Source organism: Manacus candei, unplaced genomic scaffold (genome assembly GCF_025592945.1).
Source record: "Manacus candei isolate 608988 ecotype Guabito, Panama unplaced genomic scaffold, ASM2559294v1 h1tg000022l, whole genome shotgun sequence".
Classification (NCBI taxonomy): Eukaryota; Metazoa; Chordata; class Aves; order Passeriformes; family Pipridae; genus Manacus; species Manacus candei.
Window position 1 is genome coordinate 4,225,104 of NW_026138070.1, and position 17,869 is coordinate 4,242,972.

At 42.8% G+C, this 17,869-nt stretch overlaps 1 protein-coding gene across 9 annotated transcripts in view; it reads right to left on the bottom strand.

Moving 5' to 3' along the window:
- Nucleotides 1–17,869, bottom strand: part of KIF1B (kinesin family member 1B) — an 86,426-nt gene that overhangs the window by 45,225 nt on the left and 23,332 nt on the right. For 3 of the 9 annotated variants that reach the window (XM_051786198.1, XM_051786195.1, XM_051786199.1), the window contains exons 8-20: nt 17,082–17,159; nt 16,824–16,889; nt 15,576–15,651; nt 15,195–15,273; nt 14,525–14,667; nt 10,287–10,420; nt 9,175–9,254; nt 8,713–8,788; nt 6,151–6,230; nt 4,554–4,660; nt 4,014–4,097; nt 2,230–2,410; nt 1,806–1,878 (exon numbers count right to left, since the gene is read on the bottom strand). In XM_051786198.1, coding sequence (XP_051642158.1) covers nt 1,806–1,878; nt 2,230–2,410; nt 4,014–4,097; nt 4,554–4,660; nt 6,151–6,230; nt 8,713–8,788; nt 9,175–9,254; nt 10,287–10,420; nt 14,525–14,667; nt 15,195–15,273; nt 15,576–15,651; nt 16,824–16,889; nt 17,082–17,159 — 1,257 coding nt within the window. Of the gene's footprint in view, nt 1–1,805; nt 1,879–2,229; nt 2,411–4,013; nt 4,098–4,553; nt 4,661–6,150; nt 6,231–8,712; nt 8,789–9,174; nt 9,255–10,286; nt 10,499–13,353; nt 13,396–14,524; nt 14,668–15,194; nt 15,274–15,575; nt 15,652–16,030; nt 16,049–16,823; nt 16,890–17,081; nt 17,160–17,869 lie in introns of all 9 variants that reach the window. The other 6 variants (XM_051786191.1, XM_051786196.1, XM_051786194.1 and 3 more) reach the window with 4 other exon arrangements.

Consider the following 17,869-nt stretch of genomic DNA (forward strand, 5'->3'; position numbering starts at 1 on the left):
TACATTCCCAGATTTCCCCCTCATTATTCACCTGCTGCTGGAGGGATGCACTAATCCTGCCCATCCCAGGCTCTGCACAGCAACACAGAAACAACAAACTGTGTCAGGAAGTTTTGCTGTCACCTGAAAAACTCTTCCTGAGCACTGTGATACTGCTCAGTGACCAAGGATCTCCTCTGACATGATCCCTCACAACTAGGAAAGGTGTCCTTCAGGAATGGCTGATGATGTAGGGTGGTATTCCACCCTTGCCCACTGACTGAAACCAGCCAGAACAAAACAAGCTTGACGAAAAAGCACCTTTATTGCAGCACTAACCAACCCACTCTCTAAAGAGCCTTCCCTTAATGTGACGTATTTGGAGAAACAAGTTCCCTCCACAGCACTTTATAAACGCAGCCTGATTGGAAGCAGCTTCCCAGACAGCCAATTCCACATCTTTAATTCATACAACAGCTTTGCTTGTGCCTGTCAGCTAAAATTCAAGGGAGGGAATTCCATTACTTGCATCTCCTTTGACACATTGCCAGAAGTTACTCGATACTCAGACTGGCTTTATTTCCACGCTGAACTGATTTTTGCTGTACTGCTTCAGCTACCCAAATTTGAACTCTAAAATTCCAGAGATGGAACATTACATTAGTCACATCTTAACTTCCCTTCTGAATTAAGGGTTGCTTTGGTTCAAAGTCTGCAGCCACTCCCCACCATCCAAGAAATTATTCCTTTGTGATGAAATAATTAGAGATGCAGAAGTCTTTAAGTGTGTAATATAAATTTTAAAAATAATTTAAAATTATGTCGCTTCTTCCTGTGGAAGCCACAGTACTTTGCTCCATTCTGGTTTTGTGAGAAGGGGAAGAGCTTTACAGCTTAAAGCCCAGCATGCATTAAACCCACAGTTTTCAGTGGTCTCAATTTCCTACTACAAACAAATGAATCACGAGTTTGAAATTTTTAGCAGAATTCAGGCACAACTCCATCTGTGTTCAGGCTGAAGACAACCAGCTAAAGCAGGATCTGGAGACTCAGGTTTCTAAAGGAAATCTAGATTTCATTCCTGGGCTTGGCCTTAATTTTAAAATTCACAGGGTGCTTGAAGACTGCAGCAATTTCCATTTGTAATGCACTTCAGGGAGATTTGTTGTGAGGAGACCGAAGCCCTCCTATATCAGACTTCATTTATCAGACTTCCTAGTTAAGAAATATGTGGAATGGTGGAATTCCCAGTGTTCTGAAGGAGTTAACATTCCTTTTGCACACTGTTCCCTAGGCATAACCCCACCAGGACCACTAAGACCCTCACAAGGAACTCCATGCAGGGGAGGGAGAGGGGTTAAAACATGCACAATGCAGCAACATTTCCAGACATCATTCCAAAAATACACCTGGTGTATCAATGTTCTAGGAATCTCTTTGGCAGCACAAAATTAGTATGTTCTGGTGGTCCAAGACAAAAATAAAGGCAAACACCCCAAAGAGTAGCTGTTTATAGACTACTGAAAAGGAACTTCAAAAAACACAGGAGCACAAAAATGCCCTTCTTTCAGGTTAACTTGCAAGAAATTCAAACTATCCCAACAAGAATTGATTAAAGCCTCTTCATTGTCAATCACAATCTCTGAATTAACATGAAGGAGCTCACTCACACTGCTGAAAATTCACTGGAGACACAAAGAATTTGAAAGCAAAGGGAGAACTGCATTGTGCAGACAACCCAAGCAGGTTTCCTAAACTTTCAGATAAGCAAGGACAGGAATTACTGTTTGCCAAAGGTATAGTTAATCAGAAGTAAGGACACATACCAGTCTTTGCTGCTCCAACAAGAGATCAGCCTCCTCCTTCTCTTTCTTATATAAAATCTCCATTTCTTGTAATCTGAAGATGAACAAAAGGACACAAGTAGTCAGAGGTCATTATTTTCATGATGGGGTTGTTATTCTACACCCACAGTCCCCGAATTTCAGTCATAAGAGGAAAAATCACTGCCTTTGAAAGGAGCTGCAACTCCCTGTGAGCTTCAGCCCTTCACCAAAAGGTCTGGAGGGTTTGTGGCAGGTGCTTACCCATGATTTTTAAAGGAGTTGGGGCACTAAAACCCTACAGTAAAATGAGGAGGGAGCTTTCTGAGGTCCCACAATGGGTAGCAGAGGTACCGTGTGGCAGAACCTGGCAACCTGCTGCTGACTCCTCTTTGTTTCAGGTAGAAATTCTGAGTTATTTTGTTACCTTTTCTCCATCTCCTGCTTCATGTCAATGCCCTGCTTCTCCAGGAGCTCCCTCTGAGCAAATGTCCAGTCAACTGGCTCCGAGGGAGTCTCAGCTGAGGGTGTTTTCTCTCTTTCTGCCCGTGCTTGCTCGGGGTGGTTGAATCTGAAGACATGATTTTTACCCATGATGATCCGATTTCCTGGAAATAGGAAGAGAAGTTTAACTCTTTCAGGAGTTAAAGGATTCCAAAAGCCCTGAAAAGCATCACTGAAGGATCCATCCCGTTTATCCCACGGGGTGACAGCCTAAGGAAGGACTGCCCTGTAAGATTTCTGTGTACATACAAGTTAAGCAGGGGACAAGAAAAAAAGGAGAGTGGTTTGTACAGAACAGTCACTGTTGGTCAGAACAACTGCTGCCAGAGGACATCATCACCCTCAGGGGTCCAATCTAATAATCTAATATCCCAGCAGAGTTTATAAAGAATTAAAGGACAAACCTGGGAGAGGGACCAACAGTTGCAGTAAATCAAACACATCACTAAATCCCATTCCTCTCCTCCCACACAGGCAAAGGCCACTTAAAGCAGAACTTTCAGCTTGAAAAGCCTGACTTCAAACACTGGAACACATGGATGGTGCTTACTTTGCTTTAAAATGTGGTTTATATGTATTGATTTTATTGGAGTCCTACTCAGTGGGATTTAGGGAAGGATTTTACAGCTACTTTTATACCAAAGTCAAAAGAGCTGAAGAAATCTAATCTTGTTAAGTCTTCTGGCTAAATCCTACAGTTATCAGATGTCCCCATGTGCATGTTGGAAGACATTAAAATGTCTCTGCACTTCCAGAGAGCACATTAATGGAGTTAAAATTTTAACCAGGCATCCTAGTAAAATCCACCTCCAAAGTACCCAAAATTGTCCTTATCAATACATGACTAAACCAGAGGATCTTAAAGTTGTCAGACGCCATGTCTATATTCTTCTAGTAACTCATTTTTCTAGATACAGAAGGGAAAAAATGTACTTCTTTAAAGAGAAAATAAATTGTCCAGTCATGGTATTCAATATGAACCATATGCAAACACAGAACAGCAAAAACTGTCCCTCCTTTACTGTCCAATCTGGTACTGAAGTCACTGCACTTGGTTCCATGAAAATACTCACAGCTTGGTACAAAGAACTCAGAGGTGGGTTTTATTTGCTTGATTTTAGGGGTTTTTTTACCAGCAGAAAAATGGGGGAGGGCAGAGAAATACAGAAAGCACCAGAGCTTGAGAGAGACATGCTAACCCCCACAATTTAGGGGGGTCATTCCCTCCTCTCTAATTCTTCCCCCTCATGCATTTCCAAAGGAATGTAGGGGGCTGAGTGGAAATCTAATGAGAGCAAAGAGAAGCTGTTGTACTCCAGCAGAGGGTCAGACCTCAGCTTTGCCAGGAAACTGGGAATTTTCCATCAGCAACTGGCAGTCTGTCTGCTCTGTCTCACTGAGACTGCCAAGGGCAATAGGCTTGGGCAAGAATATTTGAATAATATCAGGGTAAGCAGCAGGACAGGCAGGATGCTGCATGGCAGAGAATATTTAAATATTTATTATATTTAAATACACTCAGAGCTGGTGCAGCAAAGGATGCAAGAAAACAAACTGCAGCTGAGAGAAGAACAGTATCAACTTCTGTTTAAAAGCTCCACTCCAGAAAGGTGACCCTGGCCCTCAACAGCACCCAGCATTGTCTACACATGATGGAGATGTCACATGTGGAGAATCTACAGGAAAATGCAGTGTAACATTTCTCACCTGAGCGCAGCTGCACGGGCTGCACCACCCTCTTGCCATTCACGTAGGTTTCTGATCGTTCACAAGGCTCCAAAGTAACAATAACTGCAAAGAAAACAACACTGACCAGTGAGACTTCAGAGAAACAAAAGTGTGCAAGCCCCCAAGGCCTCCCATTTTCTGCCTATCTTCACACTAACACCAAAAAAGTGAATCACTCCTGGATGTCGTGCTGGTTAAAAATAAACCCCACGAGGAAATCAATACTACTAACATCTCCACATATTGCAGCTGGAAATTAGTTTTTTTTTTCATGTTTGCAGTTAACCAAGGTCAGAATGTAACTGTTACACTGGCAGCAGCCTGCAATTTGAAGCTATTATCACGATTTGAAACTATTATCACCTAAACAAATTTTATTTTCTTCCCCTAAGACTGAAGAAAACAGCTGATCGTTTTCTTGAGGTCAGAGAAACTTCCAAATCCCAGTATTCCCAGGCTGAGCAGCAAGTGAGGAGTGAAAGATTCAGCAATGCTCTGCCAGCAGAAGCAGGTTTTTACCTTCCCCATTGTTGTTCCTCTCACTCCTGAAGATGCAGTGCTCCTCCTTGATATGGGCCCCGCTCAGGACAATGTCCTGCCTTCGCTCAGCATCAGCTTGGCCGACCCTGGGTCCAACAGAAGATATTTCAAAGGCAAATCAGACACTTTCTACAGCTCTGTGTAGGACAGCACGGCCCAGAAATATCCAGGAAAAAGTCTAAACTATTAAGACTATCCTTCAAGTTTAAAGGTTTGAAGTAGCATTTAATTCTGCACTGCAGCTGTACCACAGAGTGGGGGATAACAGCTTCACAAAGAAAAAGAGAAGTTTTCTCTCTCTTAAAACATGTAACTTAAAGAGAGAACTGAAATGTTAAACACCTCTGGATTTCATGCAATTATTTCCCTCTTGTGCATCTCCTTTTCCCTTCAGGAAAGGATGCAGAAGGAAGAACAAATAAGTGACAAATAAGGAACTTGCAGCGCTGTGTTTTCAGCTGGCAGACAGGGATCATCCCTCCCAATAATCACCATCTGCACTTCAACAAAGGAGCACAAGTGGCTCAGGAGACCTTGCTGAATAATTTGATGCTTCAGACAGCAAGAGCTTGGCTGCATCCCTGGAGCATGAAGATTTATGCCCATTCCAAACTCAAGCACTTGAGTAATTCCAGATCCAGACAACTTCATTTCCAATCCTAATGTTCATGAACTTGCACTACTTATTACTTTACACATTTCTGATGTCAGCCAGCTAGGCTCAAAATTTATTTTTTAAGCCCTAAGCTATTCTATTCATCTTTCTGTGTTGAATTCTCTATAATTTGATGTTCCTTTCAGCAGGTCCAACGCATATTAGAGTAGGACCAGCCCCTGTCTGTGTACTTTCCTCCAGTTGTTCCCCAGGAATGTACAAACTAAGCAACCAAACACAGCTTGGTGCTCCAAAGATAATAAAAATCACCTCTCTCCTTCCAGCTGTCTTGACAACAAATTTTGGAATAAAATCACTTAAAATTCCAAATGTGGCAATTAAATTTTATCTCATGCATGTGAATGCAGAATACATTAATTGTGCACAAGCATGGCTAACAGTTTATTTAAATAATAAAGTGAACACTCATCCATATTCCAGTTGCTATGGTTTTCAATCCTGCACCCATCCAAATCTCTCAGGCATTTATTACTTTTGTTTTCCTACACCTCAGACAGAGGGGATGTCAGCCTGTCTTTTACTGCCCAGGTGTAATAACAACCTCTTACAGCTGAGTGACTGCACACATTACCTTTCAAACACCAAATCAACCTCAAAGGAAATGCATTTCTGTCCCTTTTCTTCCACCTACAGCAATCTCATGCTTCATTTGTGCCTGCAAGTTGAACAGCTCAGGGCACAGCTGTTATTTAAACTCATGGAGTCTCCAGCACAGGGATTTAAGGAAGCAAAGAAGCAACCTGAGAGTGTGGGAGCAGCAACCTGAGAGTGTGGGAGCAGCAACCTGAGAGTGTGGGAGCAGCAACCTGAGAGTGTGGGAGCAGCAACCTGAGAGTGTGGGAGCAGCAACCTGAGAGTGTGGGAGCAGCAACCTGAGAGTGTGGGAGCAGCAACCCTCACCTCGTGATGCCGTCTTTGATGTAGTAGAGCAGACACTCAGACATGAGCGGGTCTTCATTAAGGTTCACAAGATGAGGAGTCTGAAAGAACAGAGAGAAAGAGTTAATTGAGAGCTGAGATGCTGCTTTCAGGCTCCTGCAGCTGTGGAGGATGTGTAATGATCCAGCAGTGTTGCCATGTTGGAGGTTATTCCATAATGTATTTTTTCCAACGTAACTTCTCTCCGTACTGAAAAGCATCACAACATCCCAGCAGAAACACAGCTCAGATTGCTGAGTTATCTGAAATATCAATGCATAGAGGGAACAAAGGCCTCAACTGGAGAAAAAAAATCCTTGTAAAGTCTCTGTGAACTTTGATAAGAGAAGCCCAAGAGCAGAAAAGGTCCTTCAGTAAAATTTTGAAATGGATATGGAATCAACTTTGGCTTTTCTGGGGCAACACAAGTCAGGTGTTCATTTAGCAAAACCTGTTAACAGCAAAATAAAATCTAAAACTACCAACACTCTCTGATACAAACAGCTAAAAAGCTCTTCATCTAAACTTCTTCTAAATTTAAATCCACTACAGTTGCCAAACCAACCTTCTTTGGTGAAAAAACCCCATTGGAATCAGCAAACAAGTCACAAGGCCTTGGTGTGAAAATCTACCCAGTGAGGTGGCAGTAAGGACAAGCACAAGAGAAAAGGTAAAAATGGTTAAACATAATTAAAGAAGAAAGATGATAAAAGAGAAATGAAACTGCTAATAAGCCACTTGTCCCTTTGTTACCCTCAGACAGAGTAAGTTTAGCAAAAGGAAGTAAATTTGGCTAAAATTCCTTGGGAACACTGCTACCATCAACTTACTCTAGCTGCAAAAAAGTTCACTTGAGAGACATGTTAACAGCACTCAGTTTATTGAGGCTCAAAAGCTACTGGATATTCACAATGAAACTTGGTTTTGAATGAAGAAATTTAATTGTCAATTACTCAATGGAAGATTTAACTATAAAGATAGGAAGGAGGGAAAAACAAGACAGCCTTTTTCACTCCTAAAAATACAGGGGTGACCTAAAACTGGAGCTGAAGATGTCCCATGCTGTCATCACTGCTCACTGCATTCAAACCAGCACCTGGAGCTGTGTAAAGCTCTTAAATCAAGAGAAAAATGGAGAGAAACCAAATCCCAGCCGTAGCCAACTGCTGTTCCACCACTAGGACTTGTACCCCTTGAACACTTTGCAAACAAAGCTGTACCTTGTAGGCACATGTTTTAGTATCTGAGGGCATTTACTGCAAAAATGGGTCTGTCACAGGCAACAGGGAGCTTTGTAAGAATAAAGCTCAACAACTTGAGAGATGATTCTGACAAACCCAACTGTGCACTCATTGCACAGGATTAAATATATATTGCTACCTCAGAAGTGTAAAGTCTTTATAAAAAAAAAAAACCTTCAAATTTTCTATCTACATCTTCTAAATTTTCACAACAGCAGCCACAGGTACTAGAAGGAGAACTAATGGAACTGCAAGGATAGCAAGGAACAGAAGCAGATAGGACTAGGTTGGGAGTTTTACTTCTCCTAATAAATCCTATGTGGGTAAAAATAAACACTATCTATTACCAAAGCAACTACTTAATCCAGGTGGCATTTATACACAAACCTGATCAGCTGAAAATGCACCAAAAGAATCATCAAAAAGAGCTGATGGCCTCTGAGGGAAAATCTAAAAGGAGATGAGGATCCATAACATAAGAGAAAGAAATGTAAAGAACACTCAGTGAATCAGCACCTTTCCAAACCTCAGGCACTCCTGGAGCAGATTCCTGGAGTTCTACCTACTCCAAACATCACAGTCTAACACTACTGAACGTGAAGGATTACACATTTTAACCAATTCTGCTGTTCTACATTTCTGTACAAGGCCACTAAACAGGTCCCTGTTTAGCTTTAGATCAAGTTTATTACACACTTTATTGCAAACCAGCACGTTTCAGGCTAAAATATTACCCCCTGCTCCTTGTTCAAAGATTTTTGAGGAAAGTTCTTTTCCTTGTACTTCTTCAATAATTCTGCTTTACCTGCAGAGTCGGTTTCTTTGCTGACTTCATCATTTTATAGCAATAGCACTGACTTATGCCCTTTTCCTGCACAGTTGTGCTTCTTTCAAATTTCAGAAAATAGAACTCCTGACAAGCACTGAATGGAATATTCCCCTGCACCCCCTCTGTTCAGTGGTTCACTAGCTCACAATCCCTTTTCCCAAGGGGAAGAAGGATTAACAAACAAATGCAAGGAAGAGCACCTAAACAAGACTTCAAACTTCCTTGGGTGTCTCACAGCAGAACAGGGAGAGCACATGAAGGTCACACAGAGCTACTGCAGGAGGTGGCAACAAACTTCAGAGGCAGCATTTCTGGTTTGCTACCAAATCAAGACATGCAAGGAGCTGCAAAACTTCTCCTTGAGCACAGAATCCTCTGAAGGAAGACACACAGAAGTTCAACCCTCATCCCCCTCTCCTCTCAGGCTGATCAGCCTTTTGGAGACACGATGCAATAGATATCAATTTTCTCTACCTTTTTAGGTGAGAAGACTCCCAGGGTTCCTCCATCTTCCCGAATGGCAACTCCCATTTCTGCCAGCAAGGCCTCCCTGAGAGAGAAAAGCAAGATATTGACCATATTTTAGGTTTCTTAGACAAATAAGGTCTAATGAAAACCTGTAATGAATGCATTAGGCTTTGAACCAGCCTAGCCAGGGCTGTCACCAGCTCAGAGCACAACAGGGAGAGTTTGGAAACTTTAGTCCCAGAGTTGACAGGCTGTGGAACAGCAACTTTAACTGGAAGGAACCCAGGGAAGAGCAGAGCTCTCTCTCAGCTGTGCCCCTGCTGTTACACATGGAACACAAAGGTCAGCTCTGCTATCCCCAAGCACCATTCTGCTGCTCCTTTGTTTGTGAACACAGTGAAATCTCCATTTTCCACACTCTTCCCTTTTCCACAGACCATCCACATCACAGCACTTCCAGTTCCTGACCTTTCCATCCTAATGGCCTCAGTTTTCCTCAGTTTCTCTTCCCATGTCTCATTCAGCTCTGCAATGATCTTCTCAGATTCCTGTGTGAAAACACCAGAAGCTGTTTTACAATTCTTCCCAAAGTTCTTCACACAATACACAAAGCAACTGAAGTCTGTGCTCAGTTTGGGCCTCAAAATCATTTCATATATAAAAAGCACTCTTAGCACTTTAAAACTTTAATTTTTTTCCCCTTAATTTTTAAAAAGGTAAACAGCCCTGAAGGCAAGCTGAGAAAAAAAGATGACTTCATATCTAACCACAGTCAGGCTTTATTTTGAACCACTTAAATTTGTTTCCCCCCCCCCCTTTTTTTTTTTTTCCATCTGATTTACAGACATTATTCAGTAACTGGATGCCAAGGAACTGCAGAGACCACACTGTTATTTCCATGGCAACAGCGGGTTTGCAATAGGAAAGGGCTATGCAGTGTGTGCTCCATTCCTGTGGCAGTGTCTCATGGACAAACAGGAGAATGAAGCAGAGATTAAACACAGCCAGCTCTCCCCACTCATCCACCCCTGGAGATTGAGGGGGGCTGTCATAAAAATCCAGAAATCCTTCCCTGTGCTGCCCTTGTGTGAGGTTCAGCTGCGGGCAGGGCTGGGACAAGGCTGCCATTGTCTGGGGGAAGCACTGCCCTTCTGTGCTTCACATTTTAATCCGTGGGGGCTGGGCCAAGACAACACTGGCAGGATTATTCTTCCTCCTTTTTTTTTCAACTTTGGGGTAATTTGCTTTTCTGAAAGCTGAGTGCATTTGCAAGTCAGACTTGGCCCACACCAGTGCTGCCCAGGCCTCGTGGAGTCTACACTTAGGATCAAATTTTCCATAATTACCACTGCAGCAGAGGGCCCATAAATAAAACCCAAGAATTTAATTTAGAATTAATCGTAGCTCCAGGCTACAATTAAACCTAAATAATTCTAAAAGCAAAGGTGGTGCATGGACCCAGTTTCTAGCCCACCACTAAGTGCCCTTTTTAAGTGGGTTTCAGACAACATCCTGCAGAGACAGGATCTATTTATTAAGTTCTCCCAGGCTCAGTGTCATTTACCCTCCTCCAAACCTACCTTCAAACGCTCAATGGCCTCCTCTCCTCCAGGTGTGGACATGATTCTTTCCTGTATACTGGACACAGATGTTAAGCCCACCTGACTACTGAGAGAGCAGGAGGATGGAGATGCAGTGAGGGACCCCATGGAGGCTGTGGAAAAATTGCCAGGACGTTGATTCTCGGTGGCTAGCAAGTATCTATGTTTATTGTTCTGAAAATCTTTCAGATCTGGGAGAGAGACACACAGACAGAGGGAAGGCAGGAAGAGGGGGAAAAGGAAAATAGGAAGGGGGAGGAAGAGGGAAGAGGAAAAAGGAAAAAGGAAAGGAAGGAAATACCAGTGTAAGAGGAAAGCATTTAAGCAGCAACAAGACAAGTTTTGTAGTTTTTAGATGGCAGTTCTGAAACAAATCTTTTAATACTAGTAACACAATAACTCAGCTCAGACCCTGAGTTTACTAGGAAGGACTGCATCATAAACCCTTCTGATCCAAAAAGCTTGAAAAACCAACTACACACTTGGCAAAAAGAAACCATCCTACTCCTCACTGAGCACTGAGCTGAGCAGCACAGAGCTCAGAGCAGGACCAGGTTCAGATCCTCAGCAGATAACTGACACTGTGGGCTGAACTCAGAAGAGACACCAACCCCTTAAACTCAGCAAAACATTCTCTTCCAGACTCCTTCAACCTAAAATGCTGAGTAAATAAATCTTTATCTCAGCAGTGGTTCTGTGGGAAGCACCCAGACCACAGGACAAAGAACCGCCCCTCCTTCAACTCTCCCTGGGGAGGATGGGAATCACCTGCCAGCCCATGACAGGGAAAAGGGAACACAAGTTCTCAACATTATTGTGTTCCTTCTTAACCTCCCTTATCTGAAAAAGGGAAATTTAACATATCTGAGTGAAATATCTGATAACGCTCTCATACTTCAGAAGGTGCTTTAAAGCTTTTTGGTTGTCAGTTTAAATAAGAAAGGCCTTAAAAAAAACCCAAACAACTAAATTTTAATAAGGCAGCTTTTGTAGCCCGAAAACCTGGAGGTTTGAAAGATGACACCTTGATAAACAGAGAACAAGGAATAGCTGCCTGAATGATTTAAGGACAAATATCCAGTGGAAATTTATTTTAATTTGTCTTCCATATGTCTGTTAACAATATGCTCAGAATAATTACACATTTAAAGAAAAATCCTCTACCATGAAAATATCAGACAACAGAATAGCTCTGTTCCAATATTTTAATAGTTTTAAATTCTATTTCAAAGGCAAATCCTTTGAAATAAGTAACTTCAGGAAAGGAACAGGTCAAATCAGGCCTTGAAAGTTATAAACAAGGGCATCACACTTATAAAAATGAGATGCCTAAATTTCCCTGTCCTCCTCCATCTCCTGTCCTCCTCCCCTGGCCAGCCCTGCCACTGGCAGCCTTTTGCCCTCCTTCACTGCACACTCAGCCTGCTCTTTCAGCCTCATGGAACTGGGGATTGCATCGAGTCAGTTTGAAAACCACCATCTGCAAATACAGGAGGCAGGGGTGGGAGTTCAGCAGAAGAAAAGCAGGTTAAAGGGAAGGGAATGCTGCTGGGATGAGGAAAGCAGGCATGACAGAGCAGGGATGAAGTCTCAGAAGGCCATGCACTCCTGCAGAGAGAGGAAGGGGCACTCGCAGTCGCTGAGTCCTGAGCCCTGCACACCATGCACACAGTGCCCCAAAATCTGAGCCCTGCACACCATGCACACAGTGCCCCAAAATCTGAGCCCTGCACACCATGCACACACTGCCCCAGAGCCTGAGCCCTGCACACCATGCACACACTGCCCCAGAGCCTGAGCCCTGCACACCATGCACACAATTGCCCCAGACCCTGAGCCCTGCACACACCCCATGCACACACTGCCCCAAAATCTGAGCCCTGCACACACCCCATGCACACACTGCCCCAGAGCCTGAGCCCTGCACACACACCATGCACACACTGCCCCAGAGCCTGAGCCCTGCACACACACCATGCACACACTGCCCCAGACCCTGAGCCCTGCACACACACCATGCACACATTGCCCCAGAGCCTGAGCCCTGCACACACCCCATGCACACACACCATGCACACACTGCCCCAGATGAGCCCTGCACACACCCCATGCACACACCCCATGCACACACTGCCCCCTGAGCCCTGCACACACCCCATGCACACACCCCATGCACACGCTGCTCCGGGGGCTCTGCTCCCACCCCAGCACATGGCACACACTGGAAGCAGCACCAGAATGTCAGACAGGCCAGGATGAGTCTTTACACCACCAGTAGCTTTAATTTTAGGAAATATCAGACAGATCTCTCTCAGCTGATACTGAGTGAGGGCGAAGGAGACTGACTGAAAGAGTTTAAAGAGTCTACTGACCCCAAATTGCCAGGGAATACACTTCTCTTGCAATGGACTCCATCTATTCCCCTTTCATGGAAGCAAACACCAACAGAAATAAAATCTTCCTTGCTGACTGGTTTTAACCCTATCAAATTAATCACCTGCAAGTATTCAACCTCAAGTTGAATTCAACCTCAAGACCTTCATCACTATAGGACGCTCAACCTCTTTCTTTTTTTTAAAGGACTATACAAAATAAATAAATCTCAGTGTCCAGGAGGAACTGGACATTTTATCTTGAGCTCATCACCTGATACATTTCAAACAAATATTTCTAGTTGGAAAAGAGCCCTTAAAATGCCAGCAGGAACTGCTCAACTGAGTAACTGGGTAAAGATTCGAGAAGATGATTTTCTACTTCAAATCTAAACTGTTCACTGTCATGAAAACACACTGAAGAACTACCACTCCCCCTTCTATATTCTGGCACAAAGAAAGCAACAGATATATGTTGCATTTTAAACTTTGCACTGTTTTTTGCCTGTGGACTCAATCTAAGAAGTGCTGGTGAGGCTGGTTTTCATGGAACTGCACTGCATTCCAGTGAGTGTTCTGTCTGGGATTTCCCTGTGAGAAATGCTGGCATGCAAAGCTCTGTTAAAAGCTGACCCAGAGAAAGCAGGTTAAAGAGAGAACCACACAATACACACATTTGCCTCCACTTCCAGAGTATTCATCTCCCATTGGATCAACTGAAAGGAAGCAGGAGGGAAAATACAAGAAGGATCAAAATTGAAGGTTCACTAGCGACACAGGAAGGGAAGAGAATTCTACTTGAGATTTAAAGAAACAAAACACAGTTTTTCAGTAACGGTTTCTTCAGTTTGGATTTAGAACCAAAACCCACAGACTGCACTGAGCATGAAAACACTTGTATTTCATTGTCTTCTGGCCCCATCCTCTTGAAAACAAGCAAACAAAGAGGTAAATACATGTTACACGTCTTTAAACAGCCTGTGACTAAGTAAGGGCTTCTGCTTCACAGATAAAAAGCTCTGATCAGAAACAAGTGCAATATTCGTTTGTTTGTTTTTTAAGTCAAAGAATCTTAAAATCCACTGGAGCACACTGTGTGTTTTTATGGGCATTTCCTTCACTAGGGATGAATTCACTGCTCATACTGTAGCAGAATGCAGCAGCTACAGTTTCAGTTCATTAGCTTTGTTTGGAATGAGGACAAGGAAATTGGGCACAAGTGTGCTCTGGTGCTTTAAGAGGTTGCTGGCAAAGCAGATCAGTACAACATTGCTCCGCCAACCTAACTCAGAACCTCCCAAATGGATTCATTAGTTATTCACAAGCAGCTGTTTAGCAGCTATTTCAAGATGACAAATGATTTGTCACTCAGGACATTGTCTGACATGAGCCATTGTCTCCTTTTCTGAGCGAGGATGGCATTGAAGCCAGGTATCAACCCATAACCCTAACCCTTTAAGGGGGAAGAAAAGATGCTTTTTATTCTCAGTATGAAACTGAGTTTCTCTATCTCAACTCCTTTCACTGGCAGCCAGACAAAAAGCCCTCCATAACTCACCAGGGCAGCTCCTGAATGGGTAAGTTCTATTACACAAAAGCATTTCCACAGTAATAGGAAACTCAAACTCCTTGTTTTTCCTTGAGAGTTTGAAGGTGGCAACTCCACAGACAATCCTGGTTGTTTAAAGACACAAGAGGCTGCCATTTCTAAAATGTCCCATCTTACATATCAGCACCTATATTTAAATCTCGTGCTTTAAATCCCTTTCTCTCCCAGGCCCAGCTCTCCCTCCTCCGCCGCAGAGGCCGAGCTCAAGATGGTGAGGGTGTGTTTAATCCACTTACTGTCGATAATATCTCCCAGCCCTTGAGCACGCAGGAGATCCTTCAGCCTCGTCACCTCCTCCTTCAGCTCCCTCACCAGCTTGGCGTTGGGGTCCTCGTTGATGACAGCGTTGCACTTGATCTGCTTGGCGCGGTCGGCGTATCTGCAACCGCAGCACAGCCATGAACCCTCCCAGCCACCAGGGAGCTGCTGCTGGGCCACCCAGCAGTGCAGCAACACACAACAGAGCCCCCTCAGCTTGCAGCTGGATGGCAGAGGAGATTATGTGGCTGGATTATATTCAGCCATGTGTTTGAATTCATGCTTAGCACAGGGTACGGCAGCAAAAAAGACAAGTTCTGTTCAAGATGGATTAACAATATGTATGACAGACAACTTTTCTGTCCTTTATTCAGTGCTTTGACCAATATGCTCAAGTTTAAGGACAACACTGTTGGTATGTTCTTACACACCAATATGAGAAGATGAGTTTGACTTTTCAAGTTAAGGGTAGGCAATAAATCCCCAGCTCCCTATAGATTGGGGTTCCTCTTTAGGGTAACTGAGGTCTTGCCAGCACAGTCTCCTTCCCCACAGATATTCTCAAAGTATAATAACCCAAAGGTTTGAAGGACAAAATATGGCCATTAGAGCAGTTACCCACATCCATCTCAGAGACACAGAAAGTACCTTAAAGTGCTCAGAGTTTCATCATAGTTTATGTCTGCTGGACTGAGAGCAGCAACCATTGCAGTTCTGGAGTTACCACCTAGAGTGAACAGGCAAGATTTTAGATGAAATAACAGTGCACCACCCAGGCCCTAATTACCTACTAAATATCAGTATTTTCAAAAAATTATAGAATTCAAATATAGAATTATAGTCTCCATTGCCAAGAAACACACAGAAATCATAGGAAAGAGTTGTAACATTAACACAAGGTGGGACTATGACAACTCAGATTCGAGTACTAAAAATATTTAACACAGCACTTGATACAATTTTGAAGTGACTTAAAAGCAGTCAGGAAATTCAGTGAGACTTTCCTTCCAGAAGACAGATGAGCCATACCTAGATTTTCCCGGAGAAGCCACGTTAGTACAGAATCCCTGTAGGGTATAAAGTCTGTCTTCTTCTTTTTTTTACTCTACAAAGGAATAACACAGTATGAAAAATAGACACTGAACAGAAAATTTAGGACATAAAATTCACAGTATGGGTATTGAAAGGACCATGACAATATACACAAATGCCACCCAACCATGGGGGGCCCACCCTCGGTTGTACAAGTGATGACTCAGTTTGGTATTAGATAACCTGGCACCAGATTCAGACACCTCAACAGATCATGGGAAGCAGCTCAGAGAACTCTCCTGATGCTCCACCTTCAGAGAGGTTTTGCTGCATGTGAAAAATATCTTCCTGATATTTAATTCCATGTTCTGACACCATTCCAAGAAAATTGAAGTAGCAAACCTTACATTCAGGCAAAAAAACAACATCTGCTACTACTCAGACCATCCTACCTTGCTGGTGCAGTTATCCTAAGTTGAAAGCATTAAAGAAAGAGGAAGAAGATACAGGATGAGCTTCTTGACAGAGCTTTATATGTAATTTCCACGTTAGCTTGAACAATACTTTCTCTTCTTGACAACCCAAATGAATGAGAATTGTTTCAATTAAAAAAAGAGAAATTTAAAAAGCACTTCAGCATATTCGGCCTGTCCAGCTGTTGAAAACTCTCTTTTAAAAGGAGCAACAATAATTTATTTGTTTTGGGTTTTTTGTTTTTTTAATAATAGTTGAGTATCAAAGTAAAAGACACAGTACTTTTCTAAACCTACAACCCCTTGCTTGGATCAATACATGCTCACTTAACACATTATTAAGTCTTGCCATTGCAAAAAAAGCCAGTGATAATCAAACACTACACTGGTATTTCTATAATTTTTAACAGCAAAGCAGCAGTTAGTTTTCTAAAATTATTCTTTCAAACAAAAATAAAATTATTACTGCTCTGCAGAACTAAAAACTTGCTACGTGAACAGGTCTTCTACACAAACACAGGCTTCTTTTGCAAGGCTTCTTCACAGTTAAACAAACAATGCTTCAATCTGCCCACAAATCAAGGTTCTGCCAGCCTGCATGACCTCCACAGAAGAGCATCAGCACTTTCATCTATCAAAATCCACACAGCTAATTGGGCTGGGAATGTGAGGCCAAGAACAGTGAATGGTTCTGCTGTACTCCCTGGATTTTGCTGTCTCAGATTTACCAGCTGTGCAAAGGTTGTTGCAGGTAAGTAAATGCTGCACTTACCACTTCAGCCAGCGCTGAAATAACTTTGCCCAGAGTTGTGAGGGACTTGTTTATATTTGCTCCTTCCTGAAAAAACAGAGGACAATATTATACAGTAACTAAAACTGTTCAGCCATCAATCTCTGTAGTCTTCAGTTTTGCAACTGTTTTTTCCAGACTTATAAGAGCAATCCTTTCTTTTCCTTTTCATCTGTAAAGCAAAGGCTGGACATGATGGTTGTGCACCCACTTCCCACTCTCTGCCCATCCCTGCAGTACCTTTAGCCGGGTTCCTTTGGCACCAGTGGAGTCAGCTCTCTCACTCCCAGCCAGATCCACCAGGCTGATCTTGCTGACCTGGAGAGGGAAAGCACAGCAACGTGAGACTCAGAGCAAAACCAAAACTTCAAAGAGTTCTACGGCGTTGGAACAACTCTACTGACTCAAAAACCACCACAGTGTCCTTAAAGCTGCAGTCAAACAGCTTTCACAAGCAATTAGCTTGATGCTGTTCTCTTAGGGATAAGAAGTGTCTGGGATTATGTCCTGGTTTAAGTATCACTATACCCAAAAGGGAGAATGAGGTCTCACATGAACAGAGCAGAAGTCAAAGGGAATTAAGCATTACTGCTGCAGACAACACAAGTATCTCAAAGGAAGAGAAACCACACTTTATCTTGGCTCTGGTGGCACCACCAATAAAGCACTGGTAGTTTGTGGCTTCAGTGAGGCTGGTCAGTTAATGACAATTACCTCTGATAATTAATTTTACAGGGTCTTATCATCTAGGAGGCTTTCTTCAATAAATGATTTTTTTCAGGTCTGTCCACAGCAGTCAGTTCAGAAATATGAACACTACCTGTATTTCAGCTCCTTTTGCATGTGGTACACCTTTATTTCAGAGTAATAAAAGACAAAAATCTGTTCCATGCTAAACAGTGTGCTTCCTTTTAACATGCTAATTCCAGAAAGTGCCTAAGTCTCACTCATCCCAATTCCTGTGCCCAAATGAAAGAACTAACGAGGTAAATATTTTGTATTGACAAGCAAAACCATTGAAAGTTCTG